Raw genomic sequence first — 14950 nt, forward strand, 5'->3', positions numbered from 1 at the left:
TGGTTTTCTCCCGAGCCAGCCACAGAAGAGTTAATTTTCTTTGCCATGGTAATGCATAGGGAGGCTGAAGTCCTTGATCTGCAGCTTCCAACACTAGAGGTCAAAATAAATGTACTGACCAAAGTTCTCCAGTCTAGACAAACATCTCGGCAGCCTTTCATACATACCTTTAAATGAGGCGCTGACAGAAACCCTATTAGGCACTTAGGCCAACCCATGCTCGGGACCGCCAGTCAACCATCAGGTGGAGAGGAACTTTCATCCTGCTCCAGGCATCCAGGCTTTTCTCTTCCAGCATCCTTCACATTTAAGTGCGTGGAAATGATTGGAAAATGTCTGTTCTCGTCCAGTATTCTGGGCCTCCGTTCAGTTAACATCAGCTGCTTGATGGACCGTCAGGGCTTGGTGGCACAAGTCCTCCCTGCCAGCCTGAATGTCTTCCCCCCCCTCCCCATCCTGTCTCGTGCAGTTCAATATGGTCGTGATGCAGCCAAATTCACAATTCATTGTTGTTTTAACTCCACCAACACCATAGGCTTTGCCAGCTGTTCTAGTGTTGGCATTCACCTCCATGCATGGCTGAGCTCCACCACTTTCTCCAGCGATGTCCTTGATGGACATGACCTTTGAAGGGACTCGCTTATTTGAGGATTAGGCTGAATCTGCTCTTGAACATTACAAGGAGTGTAGAGCTATGCCTTGCTCTCTAGTCTCTCTGCCCCACCTCACCAACTGCAGCAAAGCAGGTCCACCTCTCTATTTGTGACTTTGAAGTGAAAGCTTCAACAGCGGACATATGGTTCTGCACCTCAAGCCAGTTTCATCAGTAAGTGGTCCTGTGCACTGATACCCCAGCATCAGCCGCTGAGTGGTGCATCTATAATCCAGACCCTGAAAGGGGCAGCTACAAATAGGGGCGCACCAGGCTAAGCAGTCCAAAGCACTTAGATTGTACCAAAAGGCTTTATTTCAATTTCTAATCTTCTAATGTGTTTTGTTCCCTCAAGGAGAACTTCATCTGGGTTTAATATAACGAAGGTGGATAATTCTGTGTTGCTAGCATCCAGTCCAACCCTCACCCTCAAGAAAACCCAGCAGTTTTGCAGTTGCAGCCAAGGTCAGAGTGCTGCTCAGTCCACCGTGCTCTGTCCACCCCGCAGCGTAATTCCCACAACCTTGTTAGTGTGTCCTTGCAGGGACACAGCCACCCGGTGGGAGGCTAAATTCACCAGTTCTATCTGGGTTGGCGAGCAATCACCTCGGACAGGTGGGTGCTTCAGAACCTCCGCAAAGGATATGCAATTCAATTCCTTTTTTCCTTATACCCCTTCCACTGTTCTCCCCCAACGACTGATAGAGGCCCAGCTCTGCCTTTTGCAACTGACAGTGCAAGCCTGTAGGAAAGTAGGACCTGCTTTTATGGTTACCCCCACTTTTTGCCTGGTGCTATGCTGTTTCTGATTAGTCTGACTGGGATCCTGCTAACCAGGACCCCAGTCTCTGATGTTTTCTCCCTTAAATTGATATGGTGAGTACTTAGAATCATCCCAGATTGGCTACTGGTGTACCATTATAAGTCCACCAGTATATGGTCCTAAGGTACCCAGAGCATAGGTACACCAGGGGTTTCCCATGGGCTGCAGCACGTATTATGCCACCCATGGGAGACCACTTAAATTGTGACCACGGGCCTGTATTGCAGCCTGTGTAAGCTGGTGCTAGCACCACTTACGAAAGATATAAGTTTCCCTACATCGGAGGTCACTGCACTTAAAACCTATAAGTCTTCCCTAAGGCAGGCCTTTCAATCCTGAAGGCAGGTTGCTCGGTTCTAAGTGAGGGGGTGCCCCTGCATGAGCAGGACACCCTTACAACCTTCGGAGTCCATTCTACCGGACTGTAAGTGAATCAGCCATTAAGATACATAGAGTGGTCATGCGTCATTACGCAATGCTCATCTCTAGATTTGCTGGAACGAATCCTGTCATGTTTGGTGTCAAACATGTTGGAATCATACCTCCCACACCGTACACGGTGTGGGAGGTATGATTCCATGCACTGTAAAGCTCCTTTGGGAGGCCCTCAGTGCTCCCGGTACCAGTCTTTCAGACTCGGACAGCACAACATGGCTGCTGCCGACCAGACACAAGATTCTTCCCTCCTGCTGCTGAGCCAAGCTCGAGCAAGGGAAGGCAGAACAATAGGTATTCTGTCACAGGGAGTTGTGAGCACCTCCCAGACAAGGTTTAGTGTTTTGGGGCATGGTGGGAGCACTTGCCAGCGCCACTCAGTCTGCTTGAGGGGCACATTTTGTGCCCTCCTTGCATAGACCAGTCCAAAGCAGCTCATGGAGTCGATGGCTCCCCTTCTGGTGCAAAACTGGACAAAGGACATCGGAGTATCCTCCCCACAGTCCAACCACTCCACTGGGAGGGAACCCTGAATCATCTTAAACCTTTTCTAAGGGTACTTAAGGGCTTACCTGTAGGTGGGTCTCTAGATTTGTCGTGTGACAAGATTCACATCAAGACACCGCTTTTACTATGACCGTCTGGGCACTCTGAACTTTGCAACACTTCGCTCTGGGTATCGAGACTGCAACTGGGAAGGCTCCTGCTGCTCCTGGTCTCGTTGCCCTGCTCGTCAGCTGCAATGACCGTGCCTGTGCTCCATACAGGAACCTTCCAAGGCATGTGAACATCTAAGACACCTGAAGGAATCTCCCTTGAAGTAAAGGAGTCACTTCCCTGCATCTGAAGGCACCGCAACGTAGCTGACCGGTCTGCTGATCCTGGGATCCCACGGACTCCAAAAGGCTCAGCAACACAGGTGGTGGTTCTTCACATCCCTTGAGGCCAGCCCTGTCCCCTTGCCGAGTTTGAGGCCCGTATCCCTCGTCGGAGCTGCAGGAACCGAGCCCCTGTGCACCGCCTCGACTTGCCATTGCGAAGGCTTGTTGACTCTCTTGCTCAGAGATCTTTGGCTCCGAGTAGCCTCCACCTCAAGCATTTCTTGTGACCAAGATCTTCATCCTCATCGCATCCCTTGCACCGTGAGCCTGCCTCTTTTGGTGAGCTGCTCGAGGTCCTCTCGCAACTCCAGTGCCTCCTGCCTGTGGGTCCATTTGAGGGGCCTCCTCGATTTCAGCAGGTTCCCCTGATTGCTCGGGCCTGCTCTGACTCCCCTCCTTGTGGTGAGTCATCTGGACCTAGCTGGTCTTAACACTGCACCTTCTCCGCTTTCCACGTTGTATGCAGTTGCCAAAGCTTGTTGGTGTGCCCATGGACACCGACTCCTCAACTCTCGACATCCGACGCGGGAAAGGTCATGAACGACTCCTAGTCTTTCACAGCATCACCTGGTCCTCAGAGCTGCAGCTCCAAGGTCACAACAACTCTCCTGAAACACCCGACGTTGGTGGACATTCGTCTTCCGTGCCTCCTAGTCCGTCCTGAGTGGCATAGACTCTGTCCCCTCTGCTTGCAGGTACTTCTCATCTTGAATCCACCTTTTGGTTCCACTAGACACTTTCAACCTCCTCCAGCAGCGGCAACTTCCCAAAGTCCTCCATTGAGTTTGACTTTGGTTTCCGACCCCACTTTGCACCTATGCACCCGGTTCCCTGGTGTAGGTATCCTGGTTTCTAGGGGATCCACAGGTGGGGTGACTCTCCAACCTTCCATCTTCCAAGAGGTTTCTTCACAGACACTGGGAAGGGTCCTTCTTTAAAATTGCAACCGAGACTTACCCATTGACTTCAATTGAGTACGCAGTTGTGTTCCCACTATGCAAATGATCTCCGTGGGGTTCCTAGATACTCACCGTGGGTGGTTCCTTGGGTTCCCGACTCTTTTACATCTTCTGGGTCCCCTCTTGACTTGAGTCGTGGTTCGCATTCCACTATTAAAGTATATGGTTTGGTCTCCCCCCCTGGTGACCACTGTGTATTTGTGTTTCTTGCTTATTCTGTTGACAAAGTATTGTGCGTATTGTGCATATATCTCCATGTAGAAGATATTGTATTGTGTTAATAATAAATACATATTTTTTATAACTACACGGTGTGGTTCTTTTTCACTTAACCCATACCTTAAGATTAAGTAGTGGCAAAATAAGCTGTTTTACACTCCTGCTGGACTGACCCCCTAGGCTGCTCTCCACAGCTACCACTTAGAGAGCTTTCTAAGGTTATCTAAGACCTCTTAAATCACAATAAGGGTTGTCCTGATTAGTGCAGGGTGCTACACTTACATAAGTGAGCACCATATACTAAGCCAGTTTCTCACAAAGCCCTTTTTGGCCAAAGGGGCTATTAAGATGGTGCGCGTGTAAGCATGTCATGGTTGATATTTTTGCTACATTCCGGAGCCCAAGAAGGAAGGAGCTTCTATATACATTGCACCAAGGACCCCTGGGTGGATGATCAGCTCTATGTGGGGTTCTCTACAGCAAAGAAAAGGCAAGGCAGTGCAGAAAAGAAGCATGTTGTGCTGTATCATGCTCTGCATCAAGATCTGCTACACACTGGCCAAACAGCCGTCCCAGAAGCACTGCAAGCTCTTTCCACCAGGACCAAAGCTGCTCCCACGGTGTGAGTTCACAAAGTCCCTGTTCTAGACATTTACCAAGCAGCTACCTAGGTGTCCCTCCACACATTCACAAAGTACTACTCACCTGGGCAGTCCGGACCCCGAGATTACATTTTATAAACTCTATATAGCTGCAGGTATTTTACTGACCCTTCCATCCTCCCTGATCGTTTACATATCCTGCGGGAGTGCCCGTCGTTAGCTCAATACTGGAACGGTGTGCTATGAGAGATAGATTACCCCCTGGACACCCAGCTCCCTCGATTCCCAGCCTACGTACTCTTGAACCTCCCCAACCCGCTAACCTTTCCCTTCACACAGTATCTGGCACCTATGAGGAATGGAATAACTCCCAATGATACTACAATCCCAGGTGGATATGTTTGGAAGGTTTGGCAGGCATTTATCTCGCTGCTATCACAGGAATGCATAGAGCTTACCTGCCCTAAATATCTCAGACTGTTGTGCTTGACCAACTCATAATTACGCCCAGCTGCTAGCATCCCTCCAGAGTTTTACAATCATGCCCCTGCACTATACAACATTTTTTGAGTGGATCAAGTCTGGTCCATCCCAGAGCGGTTGTGAGGGATTACCGTTCGCCTCATTGCCTATACTGACTACCTAATTGTTACCATTACCTTGCGGCAACCCTGGTTGTGCGCCTAGAAATTCTGGAATAGCTAAAAAAAACTCTCAGCTGTGTATTTTACAATCATGGTCACGTAGCAATATATATGTATACGAGCACCCGGGGGTGGGAATGGGGGGAGTTTTGTTTCTGTTTTGTATACTAAAATGCATTGCTAACAGCACTGGCGTTAGCTGAATGTTGATGCTACGTCAGAGATTATATTGCCTCACTTCTTCTATATACTGCAACGAATAAACAAATTTAAACCTAAAAATAACAAATTGCTATAGTTCAGAATAATTAGGATAGCTGACTCCATCGCAAGAGGGCAAGAGTGACTGCGAAGAAGAGGCAACATTTTGTGGAAGAGCTGCATTAAAGAAAAATAGGAAGATAACCTGTTCACATGATTATTAAGGGGTTGATAGCTGTCCATGAAGGCTACACGATAATGCACAGAGGCGGTGACAGATGTTATGTTATGTTATGTTACGGGTTTGTTGAGCGCGACAGCTGCCCCAGCAACGGGGCGTCCCGGCGCTAAGAACCATAGCATAGCCTACTTGGAGGGGATGGGGAGGGCGGAGGCTTATAGTAGTGGGAACAGGTGAGTTTTTATTGCTTTGCGAAAAGCAGACAAGTTGTCAAGGCAGCGGATATTCAGGGGAAGGGAGTTCCAGAGTTTAGCACCCAATAGTCTGAAAGAGCGACCCCCGACACGGCAGAGTTTCGTGCGGGGGACCGGATGAAGATGTGTTGTTCTTGTGAGCCAAGAAATCAACAGATTATGTGATATATTTCTGTCCTAGTTAATGAAGATTCTCATATCTTGAGACACCGGTAACGTAACTCTTCCTCAGATCCACCACAAATGGCGAAACTTCCTCTCTCTTACTTAGTAACAGATTCCAAGAATCAGCTCCAGAATACCATATTTGCTTTGCTCAACTTCAGGTGAGTTTAAATACTACAGTACTACACTGAAGTCAATCATTCCTCAAACCAGTCCCACCTGACCGGGTTCACCAATACCAATATTGATCCACTTTTTCCAGGAAATGTTCCTTCCTTCACACAACATTAACGAATCCCTCATAAATATGACTTTTAAATTGCACCCCTTGTTTCATTTTGGCATAATGAATTATGTATTAACTTCACACATAAATTAACTGCTCACTGTGTGCTGAATTTGTTTGTTGGACTTCGTTGATGAGGTCACATTTCACAAAGCTGTAGTGAGTTCCACTTTTGGCAGCTAAACCACAATACCCTGAGATTCTAGGTCAAAAAACTAACCTGAATTCATACACAAACCATGTGGATCACAACAATAGCTGCAGTTGTGGGAAAAATGGGAAATATTCATAGACAAACAAACAGATAGACTACAGATAGGAAGATACACAGATAGATAGCTGGATGAACAGCTAGATGCATCAATGAAAGGTCTACAAATTGACAACTAGATAATATATAAACAGGTATAGATTTAACATCACTCACCTGTCCTCCACGTCGCCGGTCCCAGCCCGCCACTATCAGATGAGCCGATAACTCCTCCTTGTACTTATAGCTGATGCCCTTCACAAGGCTGGCAGCCGCCACCACCAAGGGGGCTTCATCCAAGTCCAGGCTAAGAAAGAGAGATAGAGTCTGTCAAGCCAGAACAAATCTGAGGGGCAGTCAGACGGGCTAGATGAACAAGACCCTATGTTGTGTTGTGTGTTGTGGAAGGCAGCTCGCGGCTGGCAGTACCAGGGATTGCACCGGTTACTTACTGATAATCTTTATTACTCCAAGTCTACGCCTTCCCCGATACAGTCCTTACGCACGAGTCTTCATCTCCTCCCTACAGGCACTGTTCTCTAGCGGACACAAAAAAGTTCCCCCAACTTGGCCGCCACTAGCCAGATGCAGCAGAACATCACTTCCTGTTATTACCAAGTAAACAACAAACCACAAACCAGATGCACTGTAATCAATCCTCACCCTTTATACCGGACTGTATCTTGGAAGACTTGGACTGGGAGGAATGGAGACAGGGCCGGTGCTTTCGGGCACCGGGCTATCCCCCGGTAGGCTGGAGGGGGTGGGGGCCGGTTTTGGATCAGGGGGCCAGTTTTGTGGGTGGAGGCCGATTTTCGGTCCGACCGTCACAGAGCGTCACTCACTCAGTTAAGTTTAGAGGGAAGAATTCACAGGTTACAGTGTCGTGTGACTTCACTTGTGTCTCGTGTCTCAGCCTCCTCAGACTCAAGTTCCAAGCAGGCCGGCCCGCCGGCTGCCCATACTAATACTACTGCGCCAGGCCAGCAGCAAGCCTGATTGACCTTGCGCGGCAAGTGCAACCTAAACGAACGTCAGGAGGAGGGGGGAGGTGCCTGTGCGCAGCGCGCAGAATGATACCCTGCCTCCTCCTCCTCCTGCGGCGCGTCTGCGCGCCTCTCTGGGGTGCGGCTGATGTTCCCGCATGCCATTGGGCAATTAAAACTGCGCAGTCTGCCCTACAGGTTGCAGCCAGCATCACGAGTGAGGAGTGACGAGAGCGAGAGGAGAGTATAGACCGGAGAGGCCATCATTTAATTATTGCTCTGCCGAAGTAGCCCCCCCTATGTTTGCCACCAACAGCAGGAGGTGAGTTAATAAGTGTGTCCGTCCTGGCCCCGGTATCAATTAATCATCATTATCATCACTCATGACTCATGAATGATTGTCTTCTTGTTGTCTTCACAATAGGGTGACCAGGTGTCCCCGTTTTGCCAGGACGGTCCCTGTTTTTAACCAGCTGTCCCAGCAAATTTCAAGAAATTTGGCTCATGTCCCCGTTTTTGGAGAGGGTTGACTGAAAATGGTGGGAGGTGTTTTTTATGTTTTACAAAGTAGGGATAGTTATCAGGTGTGTCAAGAAAGCAATTTAATAAACAGGCAAGCTACTGGGCTTAACATTTTTATTTTATGTATGTTCTTACTGCGTTATGTAATTCTCTGCCGAGGAGCGCTCTCGTCGCTTGAAGTAAAATTGTAGTCTATCTTCTATTTTTGTGAAATGTCCCGGTTTTTGGCTTTAAAATTCTGGTCACCCTACTTCACAAACAGTTGGCGGGCGGGGGGGCGTCGTCGGTCACGCAGTGGTGGTGGGCGATGCCAATCAGGCCTGATTCCATTTCCATTCCGACCGACCGCGTTACCAGTGTACAGTGTAACATAACACACAGAGCTGTGCTGTGCATATACAGTCAGTTGTAAGTTACCACCGACCGTATATGCGCAGCACAGCTCTGTGTGTGGCAGCCGCGATGTGACAGCTTCCGGGACCGGGCACAGACACAGCCAGCCGCACGCGAGTACGCAACAGGTCTTTAAAAGACCATTTACTTGGATCACTCATTCTGGAGATTAGTCAGGTGGTCTCTGGTCTGCCACTAGACTTACGGACACCGGTGGTGCATAATCATTGAATTCTTGGGAGGGGTACCCTGACCGTCCCCTTAGAGATTCGAAATTATCTGCAGAATCTGAAATACAGCACCCGGTTAGTCCTCATTCCCTTCCTTTATTTCACAGGCAGTTTCTGCTGCTGCTCTTAGATGTGCTCCCACAGATCTTACATTCGAGATGGGTCCGAAATTGCTGGTACTGGCCCCTTCGAAATTAATAAGCATTCTTAATGCGGCCTTAATGATTTGCCTCCAGGAGTGAAGCCTCGTGCTCTTGAAAGAAAATGGAAGATATCCGTGGCTTGCTGCCCCATAACATAGGAAATAAAAACAAGGTTCTGTTTGTCGAAGGCATAATGGGAGATGGACGTTGTGACAGAATGTACACTGCGCCGTCTGTCAAGTTTGCCATATTAATTTATTAAACTTGAGAATTCTTTCGAGTAAAGACCCAGAGAATTGGAAGATGCACTGATGATTTCTCCTTAACTATTACTTTAGAAGCTGTCATACAGTCTCCTAAATCTTTTTCTGGTGCCTTATGAATTACTTTATCTGATCCTTTGAACATGAGCATTTAAGTCAAGGGCCCCAGGAATAATTAGGCAACCAGGAATGGCTGTACTCAAAGGTTTTGCAATTTGATGTTTGAAACAGAGTAAACTGAGAAATGTATTTCTCTGTAATGCATAAAATAGTACTAATGTCTCCTTAGGAGTCAGTTTGCTCTTCTTCGGGTCCGTATTCTGTCTGGACACCAAAACCCCTGTCCATCCACTCGTATTTGTATACTGCCACATCTGTTGTATTGTTTGTCTGTTTCACATCCGTGTTTGTCTGTTTACCTGACTGTTCTGACAACACTTGTGTGTCCATGTGTTAGCATTTGCTCCTGTAATTGGGTTTGTCAGTAGTAATTTTGTATCTGTGTTTGTCACCACTTCGCCTTATGTGCTGAAGAGAGCATGCAAAGGGGACAGTGTGCTCACCCACATTTTGTGTGCCTGAGATACTGTGTACATAAACAGCATAGTCCAAATAACTGACTCACAGGTCCACCACTCAAATTAGTTTAAAATTTCACTATACTAATTCAACACTAATCCTTTATGTGTTCCAGAATAGCGTGCTGCTCGCCGAAAAGGCGCTTCGACGCCTCGTATGGGGTAGTAAGCGCTATATAAATGCCATTACTATACAATACAATTTACTTGCCTACGAGGCTTTGTTGTTTTCACCCCTTCTTCGAGCCACTGCATCTCCACTCTGCATATTGCTAGAAGAATCAGCACCCCTGAAATCTTTGATAGCCCCTCCCTCTGAAATCTGGCTCCAATTGCTCCTCTGGGGGAGGGAGCATTATTTGCCATGTTTTGCCCTTCGTAAGCCATGATCCGTTCCTCAGTCTTTCATTATTGTAATGTTGCTATAAAGAGTTTGTTAGGGCAGAAATACATTTTAATCAGTAAAGCTCCCCACCACACCACCACTGTGGTATGCTTTAAATCCTGTGTTTGTGCTTCTCCAGACCAAACTCTTAAAACATACTGCCCACCAGTATGGATGGTATGTGATTCCTACTACTGGTAATCCTCATTGGCTAATGCTACATTCCCTATAGGCTGATTTACATACTTGTATGATTCATTGTCTCATAATGTGGGCACGATGTTAAGTACTGTAACACCCTACACTATGAGTAGCGCTATACAACCAATGAAGTGCATATGAGAGAGGGGCTACGGAGATATGAGGGGCGCTGGTGGAGGGTGGTAGTGATGGAGTCTGAGGAGTAGGTCATGAGTTGGAGGGGCTACAGAGAGATGAGGGGCACAGTGGAAAGTGGCAGTGAGGGCATCTGAGGAGGGGGTCAAGGGGGGATGGGCTATGGAGCGATAAGGAGCACTGGTGGAGGGTGGCAATGACGGAATCCAAGGAGGTTGTAATGGGGTGTAGGGGGGGCAAAAGAGAGATGAGGGGCACTGATGGAGGGTGGTAGTGAGGGAGTCTGAGGAGCAGGTCATGAGGGGGAGAGGCTACATAGAGATGTGGGGTACTGTTGGAGGGTGGCAGTGAAGACATCCGAGGAGGAGGGACTATGGAGAGATGAAGGGCACTGTTGGACAGTAGTAGTAAAGGTATCTACGTAGAAAGAGGTCTGTGGTGGGGCACCAATAAGGACTTTTGGACCAGCACTAAATCCGGTCCTGTCATAGCCCTTCTGTTTTTGTTTATTTAATTAGCAGTCGGGTCATTAGGGCAACTGTGGAATATATTTTAAAGTGTGTACTCATTTATTTTCCTGATATATATTCAATGATTTAAGTTTGAGGGTAATTTCCTAATGATTTTTACTGGGAATAATGAAAATGGAGTCAGATGGTGGCTGATATGGGGCTGGCGCCTAAGGTCAGATGTGAGCTAAGGTGCATGGGAGATGGATGGATGAAAATGGATAATCAGGCCGGGAAGGGAGTGTGCTACAGAGTCTGGGGTATCTGCAGGTAGTAATGAAGAGAGATTCTTTCTGAAGACTGGCAGTGAGGTAGGCTGAGTAGAGTTACTTGCCTTATACTTCCACCTCAGAAACCTCCTCTTCCCATCAAAAGGACCTTACATAGGATACATTGCAAAAAGAAAAATTAAACGTTTGTTTAATTTTTTAAGAGCAGGCAGTGGTACGTGGGACCACTAGCTGCTCTTAAAAAAATATTTTATCAGCCATTCACAAACAGGAAGGGATCCCCTGGCGACTCCTTCCGCTTTCCAAACAGGTTACCAACTACTTGAAGTAGGTTGTAAACTGCAAGTGTTTTGCAATTGCGGTCTATGACCTGTGAGAGGCTGCGCTGAGCGCACAACTCAGACCGAGGGGCTCGAACCCCCTCCGTATATGCACAGCTATGTGTGTACATGCTGATGACAGGACCGTCGCGGGTGCAGGCAATAAATCAAAAATTTGTAATTATGATGAGGCCGGCAGGCTGCGATTACAGTAGGAGAACTGAACTAAGCTAATGCAGCAGGCTGGCTGGCTGCTTTGTTCATTCTCCCACTTTAATCACGGCCTAGGCATGGGTTGGATTAATATTAGTGATCAGCAATTGCTGTAACTTTGAGGGATTGGGCATGGAATCTGTAGGCTGCACCGGGCTATTTTTTCTCTTATTTTGAGAAACTATTCAGTAAGATGCAGACACACTTTATTGTTGTAAATCACTGGCTGAGCCAGTAAGGCCATCTTTGTAGTACAACTGTACACAGTGGTGCATCCTGCAAACCTGACCCCCATGGTGTCCACACCATGTGGGGGCTGGTCTCACTTTTACTTTGTTCTCTCTGATTCACTACTTGTGTCTATTTTTGGTGCTCTCTGAAAGAATGCCTATGGGTACATATGACTGGGTGGGTAACCTGATGTTCTTTAACCCTTTCGCTGCGGCCGCAATTTTTCCCGTGTGCGGCCGCAGAACGAACAAGGCGGGGCCGTGACGAACCCCAGCTGTTATCCGCACACGCCCACCGCGGGGCGTGAAGGATGGGGTTCGTCACCAGCATGGGAGGGGTTAAGGTCATCTACTGTTTACTGTGCTTTAAGGTTGATACAATTTGAATATGTAATGAAAATGTGCTGTAAAATTCACCATTTTGGTCTGTCGTTTCCCAAAACCCCCCTAGTGGCCGTCGGGCTCGCTCGCTACGGTCGCTCGCTACGCGCCAGACGGGGGCTGGTCTGGCAAAATTTGCCAGGGCTGCTTTCAGTTCCCAGTCCGGCCCTGAATGGAGATCACCGGTGAGTAACCAGTGCATTACCTCCTCATCCACCGTCCATGATCCAGTCCTCACCTGTGAGAAATACTGTAGGAAGCTGGCTCTGTATATACTATACCAAAGTAAGGTATAGTGTGCACAGAGTCAAGTGAAACCCCAGAGGCTTACAGAGGTATAAGTAGATAATACTAAAAGCTCTATTTGTGGCAGTGTGGTAGAGCATTAAGGCTTATTAGAGGGCTCTGTTAAGAATTTGATGTACACACTCAATCACCAAATGATATCACACACTCAAAGACTGAACTTCAGACCAATTGCTTTGTATAAAATGTTATTACTATGTTATTTTAATTTAGAACCAAGATGAACTCAGTTGCAGGTAAGTAACAGTTTCAAGAATAGCAATACTTTTCAAATACAGTAAGTATTGTTTTGAAAAGGCAGTCGAATACTTTACAGTAGCATAAAAATACTTTACTAATGTCAATCAAACAGTGATTTGATTTGATTTTGGATTTGTATAGCGCTCGAATGCCCGGAGGCGTCTTGGCGCTTGTGCAAACTGGTGCAGTGCTACATGGACCGATAGTTGACACTAATTAACGGAGTGTGAACAGCCAAGTTTTGACTTGCTTCCGAATACTCAGGAAGTTGGAATAGTTCCTAATAGGCAGGGGTAGGGCGTTCCAGAGCGTAGCTGCCTTCAGTAAAAAACTCCCACCACTCTAAGTCGCCAGCTTTGCTCTAGGAGTGGAAAGTTACCTTGTGTCCGAAGATCTGAGCTTTCTGCCTGGGGAGCACCAGGCCAACGTTTCTCAAAAATAGCGTGGTCCAGAGTTATGCAATGCTTTATAGGTTATGCATAATGTCTTAAACTCTAGACGTTTTTGCTATGGGTAGCCAGTGCAGATTGACCAGTGTTTGGACTGCTGACACATGTTAAGGAATTCGGGCAAGAAATCACGCTGCCGCATTTTGTAGTGTTTGTAGTTTTTGTAATGACTTTTTCCGGATCCCGATAAAGAGAGCATTTCCGTTGTCCAGCTTGGTCAGGATAAGGGAGGTAACAACTGTTTTTAAGAGTTCATTCAGGATGAAAGGACTGACTTTCTTTATTAGTTTTAGTGTATAAAATACAGAAGAAGATAGTGCTTTTACTTGCTGGTCAAAGTGGAAGTTGTCATCAAAGATAACTCCCAAGTTCCTTCCTTTCTGAACAGGCGTCTGTAGGGGTCCCATGTTCTGGGGTCACTAGGCTGGCGACCAAAATGATCTTTTGTTTCCGAAAAGTAGCACCTCTGTTTTGCCAGAATTAAATTTTAGGCAATTTCTTGTCATCCAATGATCGATTTGAGCCATACAGGAGCTGGATCTAGGCCCACTTCTTCCTAATCTTTGGAGATTGACACCACAATTTATGTGTCATCGGCATAAGACACCACTGAGAACCCTAAGGACTTCATTAGTTTAACCAGGGGGGGCCACGTAAAAAAATTGAAAAGGGTGGGGCTTATTGAGGAGCCCGGCGGCACCCCACATGGCAAACTGAATTGTTGTGAGGTAAAGTTGCCCAAGATGTCATGATTTCTTCTATGTGCTAGAAAGTCTTTCAAAGTCAAGGCTACGCCTCTTATTCCCAGCTCCCTTAATCGGTTAATCAAGATAGTGTGGTTAACCGTGTCAAAAGCCGCAGAGAGAACGAGTAATATCAGGCTGGATTGACCACCTTTATCCATGGTCCATTTGATCTCTTCAGAGGCAGCAAGCAAGGAAGTTTCTGTACTACGAGCCTTTCTGAAACCGTATTGGGAGGGGTCCAGCAGATTATTGCTGTCAATACAGGCCATCAATTAGTTATTTAATGTTTTTTCAAGTAGTTTGGCTGGGAAACGTAGTCTGGAGATGGGCCTATAGCTACTGGGTTCCTGGGAGTCCAGGTTGCTTTTTTTCAATAAGGGTAGGATGGATGCAACCTTCCATTCAGTGGAATATGTCCTGTGCTTAGCACTTTATTGAGGATTTGTGTGAGTTGTTCTTCAAACATCCTTAGAGCTAAAGGTATGATTTTTTGGGGGGGAGGGGGGGCAGGGGTCTAATAGGGACCCTGATGTACATGCCGTTATGACTTTCAAAACCTGCTGTCTGTCAAGGGGAGAGAACCCGTCAAGAATTGTAGGAAAGTCATTCCCGAGAGCTATGGAATCGAAGACCTCAGTTCCTTTACTTTGAAAGAAGCTGGCAAGGGTATCGCAAAAGGTTATATATCCTCTGCTATCCTTTTTTGTTATCATTTTTGATAATTTAGTTATTGTAATAAAAAGTTTTCAGCCGAAAGAATTTTTTCAGTAAAAGTATTTTGTTTTCTCCCTATGTATCAACGTTGTATATTCCGCAATGGCTTTTTTGTAAGTCACTCTATCTAGAGGATCATATTCAGATCTCCAAATTTGTTCTAGTCTCCTACATGTTTGTTTCTGTGACCTTAGGCTCTCGGAGAACTAGGGTTCAGACGGGGT

The 14950-nt window shown here is 46.8% G+C and overlaps 1 protein-coding gene across 1 annotated transcript in view; it reads right to left on the reverse strand.

Annotated features, from left to right (window-relative positions):
- Nucleotides 1-14950, reverse strand: part of LOC144752883 (proteasome subunit beta type-9-like) — a 193208-nt gene that overhangs the window by 81540 nt on the left and 96718 nt on the right. The window contains exon 3 of the mRNA XM_078640712.1: nucleotides 6730-6859. Within this exon, the coding sequence (XP_078496838.1) occupies nucleotides 6730-6859 (130 nt within the window). The remainder of the gene's footprint in view (nucleotides 1-6729; nucleotides 6860-14950) is intronic.

Source organism: Lissotriton helveticus, chromosome 5_1 (assembly GCF_964261635.1).
Source record: "Lissotriton helveticus chromosome 5_1, aLisHel1.1, whole genome shotgun sequence".
Classification (NCBI taxonomy): Eukaryota; Metazoa; Chordata; class Amphibia; order Caudata; family Salamandridae; genus Lissotriton; species Lissotriton helveticus.